This window comes from Aquila chrysaetos, chromosome 23 (genome assembly GCF_900496995.4).
Source record: "Aquila chrysaetos chrysaetos chromosome 23, bAquChr1.4, whole genome shotgun sequence".
In the NCBI taxonomy this organism is placed as follows: Eukaryota; Metazoa; Chordata; class Aves; order Accipitriformes; family Accipitridae; genus Aquila; species Aquila chrysaetos.
In genome coordinates, this window is record NC_044026.1 from 8,085,820 (window position 1) to 8,100,833 (window position 15,014).

The following is a 15,014-nucleotide window of genomic DNA, read 5'->3' on the forward strand; positions in this document are numbered from 1 at the left end:
ACTGAAATACAAAGCTGAATTTAAAAGAGACAATAAAAATCTCCATCTTGCCTAAATAAAATAACCTTTTAATTCTATGCTTCTCTTATAGGTAAGCTAATAAGTTCAAATTATTAAAATACTGGATTTTAGAGGTGAATGCTTGTTCCCAGGACATAAGGCATTCTTCCTCCTAATTTAGTCCGTGATTACTCCTTCAACAAGAAACAATTTCTGGCCCTGAATTCTGCCTTCCCTTCAAACAACTTGGTACAATTTGGAGCTTTTAGACTTGCACACAGAAGCTATTTTGAGCAAACTGGAGTCCAGTGTGTCACAGCCAGTGTCCATCTCTTCCTCAGCAGCCTGTGAGTTTTACTTGCTTAAAAGAACCTCTGGGTCTTGCCTGGTGCTGGGACATCCCCAACACATTCAGCAACTTCAGCCCAGACTCTGACCATTCATTTCAGGGGAATTTTTCTATTTACACACCAAAATAACTGAGGTTGGAGCTGACCCCTCTTCTCTATCAGCAAGCAATGGTGCAGAAACGCTGCAAAAGGAACTCCTTTCCTATGCCGTCAAGGCAGATGTTTTTATTAGGTGCCTCTGGCTACTTCCCTAGACCCTGTTTTACTTTTTTCCAGCCTGTTAGGCAATTGCCTAGAGGAACCCCATGAAGAACCCACCTGCTCCCAGGTCCCACACAAAGGGTGCAAACATGGGCCAGCCACCCGGTGCGCAGGTCCCGCCGCCTTCCAACAGGCAGCATGCCGGAGCAGAAGCCTGCAGACGCCTTCCCCAGACTGTGGGACTACACGCAGGCCTCCAGCTGACCCCAAATTTTACCTTTCATAGACAATGGGCTCACTTCAGCTGACTCAATAGAATTGAAGCAGTCTTCTCAAAATGGTATATATATTGATTAATGAGTGAATTAAGCTATCGAATTCTGGCTCCCTGACCCCTCCAAGGTACAGCCACTGAACTGTTACACTTTTAATCGTATTCTGCTCAGTTGCACGTAGGAGTTCACACTGGTGTTTGCCATGCTTGGGGACTTACTTCGGACCAGCGTATTTTGATTACTGTAGCGAGATGTAGTTACTTGCTTGTTTCTGACTAATGCATTTTATGAATCTTCCCTGCTGTTAATAAACATAGTGGTGTTTAATTATTGAGACATTTCATAAAAATGTTTTTGAGAGGAAGACAAATTTTATGTTCTGACTAAATAATTAAACATTATGCAAATGTTCACAACCCTAGCATTCTGGTTATGCAAAACAATACTTGGATGATGGCCTTGTTTGCACACTGAGTTAGTATTGTTGGGCTGTAATTAGCAGCAGATATGGTATTACTGTGATTTAAAAATATAAACAGGTTCTGATGAAAAACGATGAGTACAAGGGTAAGGCTGAGGGGACAGGCTGCAGCCACGTTCTGTGAGGAGAAGGTGGGATGTTTTCCTCCAAGAACTACCCACCATCCCAGTTGTGCTCCCTGGGGAGCAAGGCCAGCCCTGGGTTCACCCTCTGGTAGCTGGCAACCTCTCCTAAATGCAGAGGGAAGAGGTAGGGCTGTGGGCTGCAAGACAGCCTGCGGCATGGGAGAGATGGGGAGGAAAGACATTGCTTTCCACACAAGACCACTTCACCTGTGCCCAACATGATGCTCTCCACCTCGTTGTTGCGTTTTTCCCCCTTCAGCTCTGGCGGCCAGGGACGAAACCCAGCCCTTGATGGTTTTAGGGTTTAATTATCCATAAATAGGAATCGTCCTGAGGCCTGACTTTGAACACGTCAGTACACATGTGCCATAACTCTGTAACCTAGGGTTAAGGTGTAATGATCTTAAAAACCAAAGGGCACTGCATGTGTCAGCCTTGTAATTTGTTACAGCTTTGTTTCTCTCGGGATAGGAATAACAGTAATAGTATCTATGACATGCAATATGCTAGTGATACAGCCATTGCAGTTACCAAACTCATCATCACTGAAATGTTACAAACTTCAGAAAGAGTTTATTAATTGCTTGGTGTGCTCCGGCTGCCAGCAGTACTTAATGGCTTTGATTGATTGGTGTCTGCTCCCGACCCCTGTCCCATTCACTCTTATTACCTGCGCGTTTGGTGGGTGGAATTAGCATTTGCCCACGTAGTTGCACAGCATGTGGGTTCACACTAGGAGCTGTCATTCTGAAAAGTACTTTTGGGGAATAAAATACAATATCAACATATTGCTCTTAAACTGCTGGTTTCCTTTTGTGTGCCAGGAGAGTAATCTGCATGCAATTGAGAGGGGGCTGAACACCCAGTTTGCACGTGGAGATGGGAATCTAAAGCTTTTTTTGAATCTGTGAAGAAAGGAATACACTGCTTCATTTAAAAACATATGTCCTCAGTGTCCTTCCTGGGGGATGGAGCTGTCTGATAGTCCCAGAGCTCTTATGTTATTACTGACATTTTTGTTGCCTGTTGGAGGTTGCTGCTATTTACACGTTATTCCAGATACACGAGTAGGGTTCCTGGCTGACTGAGGTTCATTTCTCTTCTTCCTAAAACCTTGGTCTAAAAGGTCCTAAGATGTGGGAAATTGCACTCATTATTTCTAAATGCCATGAAGAATGCTCCTGTCCTATCTATGTTTTCCTTGCCATCTACCATCCTCCCACTGCTGCTTGGATAACTATAGGTTTGCTTTGTGGGGAGGAGATGGGATTCTAAATTGGCAGAAAGATAATGCTCCAATGAAAGAAACATCACTAAAGCCTTTAAGGCCGGTCAGAATGACTTAATACAGCCTGGATCCCTGCTGCGGTAGGGCAAAGCATGAGATCTTTTCATTATAGCAGAGCAACAGCTCTGCTAGTTTAAATGGAGAGTGGCTTTGATAATTATTTTCAGTGCTGCACAGTTCACAGGGATTGTCTTGACACTTGTGTCTTGCAGCGATACAAGTTAAGGTTAATGATATGTACTATAGGTAAGCTGAGCAAGGGGGTCTAAAGATATCATTCTGTTATTCCTCCTCTCCCGTCCCTGCCCCAAATCAGTGGCTGACAGAATCACTTTGGCACATACCTTGGGTTCAAACGAAAGCTCTCATCCTCCACAGAGTGGATTTGTGTCCGCTTGTCCATGGCCTTGCTGCGGTGTGGAATGACATGCACAGTGAATACGCTTCTCAAGGTAAAGTTTAGAAAGGACAGGTTGACGGGAAGACAAAAACCCCCTTACCATGATTAGGGATGCACCTAGGATTTGAACTTTTTACCCGTATCTGACGTGATGGGGCTGGACAGGATTAGAAGGACACAAGTTGCAAGGTCATGCTTTGTCAAGTCACTCATGAATCTGTTTCTTCTTCCCTTCATCCCAGTGTGAGCTGGTTTAACAATTCCTGGTTGTTCTTCACAATTTTAATACAGGATTATGGAGGCAAAGCAGTCAGGGAAGACAGGAGAGTGGCACAGGATCAGAGCAGGAGGTGCTGGGGTAGGGAAGGTACAAGCGCGAGGGCTATGCCTCTTTGTCTGTTGAGGCGATGCTGACTCGAGCCGTGGTAGGACAAAGCCAATGACTGCAGTTAGTGCAAATGCTCACCCAACCATTGTCTCCAGCATCAGGTTCAACATATAGTTTTGGCTGGGAATTAGTTTGCCAAGAATGCATGCAGAGGGTCATACAGCTACTGTTACTCATGGAGAGGCAGCCTGCCCCATCCTTGTAAACAACCCCATCTATTAACTTGTAGCCACCAACCCCACAGTTCATCTTTTGATGGGTGAAGGAATTTTCATCCCCTGCCCTGTGCTGTCTCTAGCAGCAGAAAATGTGCACCAAGTTCATCCTTCACCTAGTGCTCCCCCTTCTACAAAGAAAGATGTCAGGTTGGTGCAAGAAAGCATGGGAAGCTTTTCCCCTGCTTCTCCGTCTGCAGAGCCCTCACCATAGCATGGCATTTTGCAGGTTATTAACCCTCATCAGAAACAGAGCATAAAGTGAAGAGATGTGGCAGCAATTGCTTTATTCCAGTTTGGTCTTCACAGGGTGTCCAGATCTGACCTTCAGTCAGCTGTGGAAGAAAGAGGAGGAGGAGATGGCCACTGACCAGCCATCTCCTGGGTGACGGGGCAAGAGTAGGAGGGAGCTACTTGCCCCAGTTGGGTTTTAGCCAACAGTTTGGTGCTTGGTTTTGACTCTTAACATCTGGTCTTAATGAAATGGATTGAACCATGTCCTGCACAACCCCACCTTCCTGTGGGAAGGAGGATTAAAGACAAAGAGCCGGGCTGGGCTAGACAAGAAGAGAGGTGAGACAAAGAAAATAACGCAAAGACTAACGTGCGGCCAGCCCACTCTTTGGTGGTAGAGCCTGTGCTGGAAGTCTGGAGTATAAAGTTTTAGTCTGTGTTTCTTGGCAGTCAGAAATTTAGATTTGCATTGTTTTTGCAGATTTTAGCTCAGGTTTTACAAATCTCCATGTCTTTGGAGAATATGCTAGAGTCTTAACTGTGCATTACTCAAGTGGGTATTTGGGCATTTGTAGTGGGTGGAGCTAGAAAATCTTTATAGTTTGTAGCAATTCTGCACAAAATAAGAATTATACAGGAGTTACAGTCTCTCTCAAAGCTTCATCTACCAATGAGACAATGCACTGGATTTTGAGAGGCCCTTCCTTCTAAAACATCTTACTTTTTGCCTATGTAAGTTGACTTGGATTCTTTTCCCATGCTGTCTGAACCTGTACTTATTTTTGCTAGGAAAGGGTACTTTCAGAAGCCTATACTCACTGAGGGCCTGATTCAGCCTTCCCTTTCACTGCAGCTTCCCTGCTGTCGGTGGACCAACCAGCGAGTTACTCCAAGGTAAGTGAAAGGAGAGATCTTCTCAGTGTATTTTGCTTACGATGAAGATGTCCAATTCACAAAGTCTAGTTCTCAAAATTTCCCTGAAAAATTTTCCATCTTTTAAAATTAGGAGAGAGAGTACCATGAAGCAGGCATGTGGAAAATTAACTGGCAATCAAAATCCTTAATTCTTCACATGATTTCCTTTCGCTTGGACTCTCTCTTCAGAGTAAATGTATCTGGCTGTTTTTTACCCAGGCATTGGACCTCAGCTACCGTCAGCAATATTGGCACAATATGAACTTCACAGTTTCCAGATTTATGTTTATGTAACAGTAGGAATGCATTTAAAAGCCTCTGCCTTCAGAAGGAGATGAATAAATGTAAATGTTCATCACCTCTGAGCATATGGCAGAGGCATTTGCGGCTCAGACAGAAACTCCACAGCGAGTGAAAGCCCGACTCCTCAACACACCGGGTTTAAGAAGGTGGTTGAAGGGGAGTTTGCTTTTCCTTTCACCAGCCATGTGCTGTGGGGATGGCATGTGACATTACACCGGAGACAGCCTGGCAAACAGACCGATTGCAGGGGCAGCAGGCAACCGTTGCCAATCCTTCCCTGATACACAGCAGGTATATTTGTGCGCCTCTTTATCTTTATTGTTGATATGGGAGTGTAGCAAAGGCCCAGCAGAAATACAGCTTCACTGAGAGAGGTGCTCAGCTAGTATATAGCAAGAAGGAATCGGTCATGAAAGGCTTACAGTTGAAAAAGGCAAAACTGAGGGGAAATGGAGGCAGAAGCATAGAGAGTCCCAAGGTGTTTGCTCTGTTAAAAAACAAGGTTAGTGGCAGGCTGGGAATAAATCCTGTTTCTGAGAGAGGACTCAATTTTCAGTCAGGAGACACAGACCATTTTCAGACGACCATTTTTCAGCTGAGCAACCATTAAGACTTTTGCCGCCACTGCCAAGAGCCTCTACCTTTTTTGCATCTTTCCTAGTGCCTGGGAAAGCCAGAACCTGAGCATGGTGAAATGCAAGGACAACAACGCTGTTGTGCTTCTGACTGAGTCAGGAAAAGTGCATGGATAAAATGAGCTCCAAATCTGATGAATGACAACTGCACAGCCCTATGGAAGTTGGCAGCTCAGGTGTGCCAGAAACAGTCACTGTAGCATACGTGAAATCACGGCAGGCCTGGAGTTTCATTTGCTACTTCGTCTTTACTCTGACATTTAGGTAATAGCAAAAATTTCCCAGCAGGAAACATTCCCTCTGTTGAAATATGATTATGCATTTCTCTCTCACGTTTTTTTTTTTTTTCCTGCTAGTATAGATTAGCAAGGTCCTTGGTCTTTTTTTTCAGCAACCAAACCTGGAACACTAAGTATTTAAATTTCCCATATTTTTTAAACAATTTCTCCCCCCAAGTCTCCCCTATTATGGTTGTTACAGCATTTGCACCTTAACATTTGCATTTAAATACAAAGTGTTTGGAAGTGCTTCATCTTCTCCAATTTTGAGAATAACTCAGCAGGAAGAAAGAATTTGGAAATTTGCTGGGATTAAATATTGTTCAGGCCTAAAAGGGAGCTGCCACCCTCACCAGAAGTAAGCGACATTTTGGTGTGTCAGCCACACAGCTCCAACTCCTCTCCTCTGGCAGCTGCAGCATTTTCCTTCACTGTGCACTTTTTCCACGCATCAAGCAGCAGAATATGCCAAGAGGCATTTGATTATTGCTGTAGTAGGTCAGATGAGGGCAATGTTGAATTTTTTTTTTCTGTCCTGAACTTTGCCTTCCTTCTCAGGAAACTAACTTCAGGGGAAAATGTCAGCCAAACTGAGAAACAACCACATTACACTTACTCTATTGTATGGGGAAGTTAGTAGTTAATTGGACACTGCCAAGGTCCAGTCGGTAAACCTTCCTCATGCAAATGTTCAATCAGTGAAAGAACAAAAAGCAGGAAGGCTCAGACAGTCCTTGTGAAATCACTGTCATTAAACTCATCTTGTAACAGAGTCTTTTCTTCAGCAGCCTAAGTTCTCCTGACAAAAGGACTTTTATGTGAAAATGTCTCAACCAGTTTTTTTTTTCCCAGCACAGAAATGCAAAAATTCATATCCCTAAGCAAGACTTATCTATTGGAGGCAAACAATGGTGGCTCTAATGTTTTTAGCTTGTTGGGATCTCTACAGAAAAGTCTGCCATATATGTGTGTGTGTGTGCGTGTGCACGAGGATGTGCATGCACTAATTTTTGCTTGAAAGTTATTGTGCTGAATTTGTTTTTCAATAAAAAAATCCACTTCATTCCACTTCTTTATAAAAGTGAGGATTAAAGCACACATTTACATAATAAATTTTCACCACTCAATGAATAAAATCACAGAACAGCCAAGGTGTCAACAAGACCTTGCAAACTTCTCCTGAGCTGCTTTTTTATGCTCTGCCTGAGTTGCCACTGGCCCCTCTTTGCAAGCTTTGAGAAAGCCAGCTAAATCACTGAGGGCTACTGTGCAGGTACCCAAATGTGTAAAAATACTCTAATGTGTTTAAGCAGTGGTTAAAAAAAAAAAGATCTATGGAGACTTGTTAAATGTCACTCTTCAGGCAGAGTAGCTAGTAAGATTTTTCCACAGTTTCTAAAATTCTAGTGGGGAACTATCCCACTACACCTAGCATAAGAGCCTTAACTGAGAGTAAAAATGTGTACTATAGACTTTGGCTGAATTAGGTGGAAAACAAAAAAAAAAAAAGTGGAAGCAATCGAGTCAATCAAAAGGATTGAACACTGTTAACCAGTCAGCACTACACCGCAAGAGCATGGCTCTTGTGACATAGATAGGATCCTACCCTAAGCTGAGGGTGCTATTTGATTTTAATGGGAGCTTTCGGACCCCCAAACATGCACGAAATTCCTGGAACACATGAAATGAACCACTGGAGACAGGGGATTACTTACAGAACAGAAACATCACAACCCTAAATAACAAACCCATAGAGTAAAGCCGCCACTGACTTTCTTTCACTGGTTGCAGGACGCAGCAGTTAACGACCCTCCTGAGGGAAGTGAGTTCATTTTCACACCTCCAGAGCTGTACCTGTTTAATGGCCTCTCGGGCAGCACACATGCCATTGCAACGTGAATGCCCTGCCCTCCCCAGAGCCACGCTTGTGAACGATACAAAGGACAGAGGGTTCATTTAACTGGTGTGGAGCAACAAGCTGCTCTTTAATTCAAACAGTTCTTGATACAAGCTCTAGGAAATGATTAGCACAGTATGAGCTCAGTGTTAAAATTCATGACTGTGACTTCTTGTTGCTGGTGAACAAGCGCATCACACGGGCCACCAACACATGTGATTCGCTTGGCACAGACAGGCAGTTCGAAAAATCTTCTGCTCAGCTCAACTTCTCTTTCAGGAGTGCTGATGCACCCTTGCACAGCAGGCCCGGGGCTCGACCCTGAAGTGACCAGGGAGAGCCGAGTTCAGGACAGATCTCCTGCAGCCGACCACAGGGCACAAGTAACCAAGCGCTGGGGCAGCTAAGCCCTTTTGGGACTCTTTCAGAACAATAAACCCTAAAAGCACGCCCTGAAAAGGGGACACGCTGAGGAAAGAGGAGGGCCCAGAACACACACAACCACCACCTCCCACAGCAGCTACTGAAGGAGGCTTTGAGAGACTGGGCCATTTATAGCCGCGGCCGAAGAGAGCGACAGGCCGTCCAGCCAATGAGCAGCGCTATCCGGCACGGCGCCCATTGGCTGCCGGCCGGGACGGCTCCCGGCCGGTGGGTGGGGTTTCCGCGCCGGTGGGCGGGGCGGAGCGCCGTGCGGTTGCATGGCGCTCGGGGCGGGGGGAGGTTGCGCGAGGCGGTTGCGTCGCTGACGAGGGAAGGGCGGGGGGGAGGGCGGGCGAGGGGAGCGAGAGCCCCGGCGCGAGCCGACACAGTCGCTCGCCGCCGCGCCCGCCGCCCGCGGCTCCCCCTGCCGGAGCGCAGCGCACAGGTGAGGATGGCAGCGGCGGTCAGCGGGTCCCGCTCCCCCTTGCGCGCCCTGGGCCCCTGCTGCCGCCTTCGGACCCGGCTTGGAGCTGGCAGCCGGGTGGCGGCAGCTACAGCCGACTCGGCTTTTTGGGAGGCTAGGGCCGGACGTCTCCCCTCTCCGCACCCTCTGGAGTGGGTGGGCAGCGGAGGCGCTTCCCCTCCCAGGTCTACAGGTCTCTGCGGTGTCGCCGTGAGGGAGGAGGGCAGGCGGGAGGCGGGGGGCCGTCCTGATCCCCCATCCGCATGCATGCACCCTTCTGCGCTCACATGCACCTGCGTGGTGGGGGTGGTGTAGGGAGCGCTTGCGGCTCCTTCGCAGTACTTGCTGCCACCCCCTCCCTTCGTCCTGCGCTGGGGGTGCCCGTGGGGCGTGTGGAGGGCGGCACTGGGGTCCGGGGCAGCGCGGCGCTGCTTCCCCCCCCCCCCCCCGCTTCTCCGGCTGGGGCGCCCGGGGTAGACCCCTCTTCCCACCTTTCCTCCTTCTCCTCCCTGCGGGCCGGGAGCCCGAGGGGGGTTCGGCAGAGTTTGCAGTTTCCTGTCCCTCTTCCGTCGCCTCAACAACCTCGCTCCGATGCACCGGGCGCCGCGCAGCTCCCCGGACCGGCGCTCTCCCGCCCCTCCATCTCCCGTCAGCTCTCGCCCTCTGCCGCCCGGCAGAGCTGGCGGCGGCCGGTGCCTATCTCCTCCTCCCCGCCTGATATTTTCGCTTCCCCGACTAAATAGCCGCGGCCGGGGCAGAAACAGCGGGGAAGGTCCCGACTAACTCGGGACGGTTTCCACGGAGGCAGCGGATCCCCCTTCCCCGGGCCTGAGGGGAGTCGGCTGCGAAATGGCAGGGCGCCGGCGAGCCTGAGGTAACGGCCGTTAACGGCGGCGGGTGGCGGCGCGCGGGGAGGGGAGGAGGCGCGGACGCCCGGGCACCCCCTCCGCGCGCCCAACCGCGCGCCGCGGCGTTTGCTGAAGCGTTTCGATAAAAATAAGGTGGAAAAGAGCCTGTTTAGCAAACCTCCTCCTACCTTTTCCTTCTTGTTCGTCTTTTAATCGTGGACCGTTCTCCCGTGCCTTAACGAACAGCCTTTAAATGCAGCACTGCTGCCGCGGTAGGTGGTTTTGCACCTCTCGGCAGGATGGGGTCTGAGCTCATCCTCTAAGTCTGGCACTCTTCGTGCTTTGATTCTGCACCTTCCAACCCTTCAGCACCTATGTAAAGAGCCTTTGCAGGGGCATTGAAGTGTATCAGTTTTTATGGTTTACAGTTGGAAATACGCTTTGTATGTATTTTGGGAGTGTCTGTATATATGCAGAAACTTCTTGGTTTATTGAAGACTGATTCGGTAGGGTGCTGCTCAGCACCTGAGAGGTGCCAGGTACCATCAGTACCCATGGCCTTCAGCATCTAGCAGGGTCATTCCTGTCAGTCTGCAGCGGGAAAGGTTCAGGTCATATTGACACTGGAAAATTTCATGGGCTTCATCTGTCTAGTTATACCCTGTCATAGCATCACCTCAAACTGGATTACCCCTGAGTTAAATTTGTTTAGTTTGTGTTGTAAATTATTGAACAAACCTAAAGTGACCACCGGGGGGTTAAATAATCTATGTGCATCTACACATGGGTTTCTGCTGGTTTAACTACATGCATTTTTAAAAAGCTGGAATGCTTCTGGTTCATCCATGGCCTTGATGTATGCAGTTTGATATAGTGAAATGCTTGAATAATCATCTAAGTACTGCTGAGCCGTAGCTGAGCTGCTGGTGCCTGTGCGAAGAGGAGTGGTTACAACACCACAAGAGAAGGATAAAAGCAGAACCAGCCAACTCAAAACCATCATAATTATTAATTTGACACAATTTTGTGTGTACTCACAGCTAATTGAATCATGCTGCTACTCTTTTTTGTTACTTTTTGTTTTCTGAATTCTTTCAGGCTGTATTTTTTGTGGATTCATATAGTACAGTGAGAAGCCCTGATCACATCTTGATTTTATTACAGCAAATGTAAAAATGATGTCCACATTTTCTGGCAAGGGGCGGTTCACTTCTCTTGCATTATCAGATGATATTTTTACTCTCGTGGTTGCCCTCTCTTGTTTGCATGTCGGACCAGCTGTCTGTTGCCCCCACTGGGATAATCTGTCTAGCTCGCAGCCTAGTCCTTTGTGCACACCTGAGCTGCCCCACAGAGATCTGACTGCTGCTAAAATAATGGTAAAGGTAGATTACAGTTTAAGCATCCTTGCTTCAGAGCCACTTTAGCTGTGATAAACTGTTAGTGTCATTGACCTTGTTGGTATCCTAGTCACTTGTTCTGGTAGTCTGGGGAATCACCTGAACTTTCTAAATTCATGTAGACAGACCTTAAAAAACCTTGGGGTTTTGAGATATTTGCCTCTCCTTGCTATTAAAGTTCACCCAGACTTTTATCTTCTCACCTAATTACTATTGCCTACCCCTCTGGCTTTTATGATGTCCGTCTCCTATTCAAAGTGCTGGTGATATTTCCTGGCACACCGTGCCCTCCATGTTAGCTTTTAGGTCTGTCAGTTGCCTTTATCTTTCATTGTGTTGAATTCAGGTTTCTTGTATCGTAAGGCCTTTCACAGTTCTCTCTATTCCCGCTCATTATTTTGTTTCTTACTGAATTTTACCATCCACTTTGTCTGCTTCCCATGTACTTGCATTTGTTCCCTTCCCTTCCTCATAGGTACTATGTAATTTCTGAGTTAATGTTTAAAGCCACAAACCTATCTATGCATAAAGTTCATCAGAACAAAGCACGTTACTAGCATTATATGTGAGGTAATCATAGTCTGGAGGTAAACACTTTCTGTAAGCTGGATGTTGTGACCAAGATTTGAACTCAAGGACATGTAGTTCTGCAGCTTCGTTGTTTTCTTCCGTTCATTTGTTAACCATGCCTGTTGGTTATATCTTGTTTTGCAAGCTCTTTGCTAAAGGTAGTGTGTACTGCGATGCAAGCTTGGGAAGAGTAGTTCAGATTTGACTGGAATCTCTCGGTACCATAATAATAAAAAGTATTTTTTCCCTGTTGTTCTAAATGTACCCAGGCAAGAGAGTGACAGAGATTGCTTCCAAGGAAGATTCAGAGCAAGTGATTTATTGCTGGGTCACATACTTGCATCAGATGTAGTTTGTAGTGGGGAAAAACTGTCACTGCCTTAAAAGAATGTTAAATGTTAATGTTTGAACTACTGTAAAGGATGATTTAGCACTTTAAAAACAAATCTACCCCCCATCTTTTAAAGTTGGTTAACTTATTTCCCTATTCTCTTTGTCCTGCTCAGTTAGGACACTGTGGTTAGATGCCGGCTGCGTTTGGCCGATTGAGGATTTTCTAATCCCAGGATATGGAACCTTCCTCTGGAATAAAACTGAACTGTAGGCAATTTCTGTGCTTTTTCCTTGTGCCTGTGTGGCGGAGATAGAGGAGTGATATGGTCATATCATGGCATTTTGTGGGGCTTTGGGGTTGTTGCCAGTTGGTATAGACTGGGCAGTCTCTGCATGTGTGACTAGTCTGTGCTTTAGCTGCAGCTAAGCTAGGGGAAAAAAATGCTTGTGGATGGATCAAATACTCTTGCACTGAGCAGAGAAAGATGAGTGGTGTAGGTTTGTAAATGCTGTTTAAAGCTCTGGTTTCTCAATTCACTGGGGGCGGTTTTGCTGCTGCAGTTACATTCGGCCTCACTGATTTCAGAGGGGTGTTGTCGAAGTGAGCACTTAGGAGTGGGGCCTTGAATTGCTGGCTTCCTGAAAACATCTCCTGTATCAGTTCATCACCTGCCAGAGTGACATGTGATCTTGCCTTGAGTTTATGATAAGACTATGATGTTGGTGATGTGTACGTATATTTGTCCTTTAACGACCAAATTCATGTGAAATACAGCTCCTCCAGATACAAGCAGTCTTAACAGAAAAAGGACAAATTAATTTAACAATTTCTATTCCTTGAGCCAAGGCTGAGGCAGTGTGAGGGGGATGCATGTAAGCCACAATAATGAGCATATAGTAGTATTTCCTTGCTGTACTTTGGTACCTGGGGGACTCTTCTAAACATTTTTAGCATAATCTGTTAAAATTTTGTTTCCTTTAAACAGGACTAGAAGAATAAAGAGAAGTTTAATTTATGAGAACTATAAGCTTACAACAGTTTGGAATGGATTGATTTATGATACCTCTGATATGTGAGAGCTACATCTCGTGTCGCTGTTGGCCAGCTGCTGCTGGTGGACTTCAGCTGACTTCATTGCAGCAAGCCCAACAGATAGGTCCTCATCGCTAATAGAACATAAACAAGTGTGATGCTGAAATGAGATGAGGCTCCGAAATGGAACTGTGGCCACTGTGTTAGTTTTCATCACTACTTTCCTCAGTTTGTCCTGGTATACTGCGTGGCAAAATGGGAAAGGTAAGTAAAAGGCTCCAAAACCAAATTGACCTTCATGTGGCTGTATGGCAGAGGAATGAATAGTACAGACATGTGCACTGCTGCTGTATGTTAGCAATCTGTAAATTGCTTGTTGACTAGCTCTGCTCCAGAAGGTACTGCTTTGGTGAGGAATAAACACCTGCTAGTAGATTCAGGAAAATTAAATTGGAGTGATCCAGATTTAAAAAGAAAAAAAAAATGTACCTAAAGAAAAAAAAAATATACCTGAAAAAAAACCAAATACTGCTGTTGGAGGACGGGCTTGGTCCAGGTTGAATAGTTGTGTTTTGGGGTTTTTTTCCTGCTTTATGGTTGTTGGAAAAACATATGTTCTCTGGTTGTTTTTTTTTTTTTTTTTTTTTTTTTTTTTTTTTTTTTTTTTTTTTTTTTCCCCCATGTAACATATGGCCAATGGACCCGGCTGGAGAATGTTATTTTTGGTGCTGCTTTCTGTCTTCCCTGATGATTCAGTGATGGCAGTGGCAAACTGCCAATCAACATTGTTGAAAGACTTGTATTGCTGTCTTTGAATGAAATGTAAAATATTTCCTGTCAGACTATGATATAAGAAATAAAGTAATCTGAGCAAATTGACCAGGTATTGGGAAATGGATCTATTATAACAACAGAGCAATCTCATGAAATAATCAAGTAACCATTGTGTGTAATAGACTTTTACGTTTTTATTTATCTTTGTTGATCTTATTGCACTCTGTGTGAACCTTGGAAAATTCAGTTTTTCTGAGGGTCAGAACTGTTTACTGCAAGTAAGATGTTTTGGTTTTGTCCTTCAGTAAAGCAAATAAACTTGTTCAGCAATGGTCTCTAGAAGAATAAAGGTTGGTTTTTTTTTTTTTTTTTTTCCTTTATAAACATCTGATCTCTTGAAAAATAGTAGACTGTCCTTCAAAGATCAAGTAATTTTAAAACACATATTCTCTCAAGTGAGATTGCTACGTGGTTTGTTCTGACTGTTCTGTGGACAATATTATCTTCAGTTGTGCCTCAGGCCCAGTAAGAGGAACCTGAGGTTTTCCAGGAATACTGTCCATTGTAGCACAGCCAACTTGTAACCCTTTTTTAAGTATAAAAGAAGCAGATGAGTTCTGTGGCATATTGAAATTATTTTCTTTTTGCCCCCCATTGGGCGCTTGTAGGAGAAACAGATGCTTTGTGGTGTGATCTCTGCTGTAGCAGTTGGTCGGTAGGCTAGCCTTCTGAATGTAAGCAGCAGGAAAAATGTCAGGTTCTCAAGGTTGTGGTAATGTATAGATCTTTTAATTGGACAACAAAAGCATAGATGTGCCAAAGACTGACAAGAAAAGGATATCTGAATAGCACTGTAAGTAGTGTTTTCTTCATTTTGACTAATGCCACATTCTGTAGTTACATTTTATGTTACTGATTTCTTGCTGAAGAACCTCACAAGTATTTTGCTTTCACTTCAGCAAAGATATATATCTATGAAATTCTTTCTCATGCTTTTTTCCTTTCTTACTTGACATATGATTTACAAGTCGTGGTCTCTTTTGTCAAAGTATAACACAAAAGTCTCCATTAAAAGAAATTACAAAAATCTGCTATTTGGAAAGTACTAGCACTTGGTGACAATTTAAGCTTTTGTTGGTCAGACTGCTCTATTTTTTCATACTGTTTTTTTTTTTTTCCATCTGA

At 45.2% G+C, this 15,014-nt stretch overlaps 1 protein-coding gene and 1 long non-coding RNA gene across 4 annotated transcripts in view; one reads left to right on the plus strand and one right to left on the minus strand.

Annotated features, from left to right (window-relative positions):
- Nucleotides 1-8,039: 8,039 nt before the first annotated feature.
- Nucleotides 8,040-9,533, minus strand: LOC121232549. Its single transcript, XR_005931174.1, has 2 exons — nucleotides 9,363-9,533; nucleotides 8,040-8,306 (listed from the first exon to the last, which is right to left on the minus strand). It is a non-coding gene; the product is annotated as an uncharacterized LOC121232549 (long non-coding RNA).
- MGAT4A (alpha-1,3-mannosyl-glycoprotein 4-beta-N-acetylglucosaminyltransferase A) overlaps nucleotides 8,694-15,014 on the plus strand; it is an 84,942-nt gene continuing 78,621 nt past the window's right edge. Inside the window, exons 1-2 of one of the 3 annotated variants that reach the window (XM_029998654.2) lie at nucleotides 8,700-8,853; nucleotides 13,009-13,319. In XM_029998654.2, the coding sequence (XP_029854514.1) occupies nucleotides 13,226-13,319 (94 nt within the window). In that variant the 5' untranslated portion in view covers nucleotides 8,700-8,853; nucleotides 13,009-13,225. Of the gene's footprint in view, nucleotides 8,854-9,619; nucleotides 9,746-13,008; nucleotides 13,320-15,014 lie in introns of those variants that run through there. The other 2 variants (XM_029998655.2, XM_029998656.2) reach the window with 2 other exon arrangements.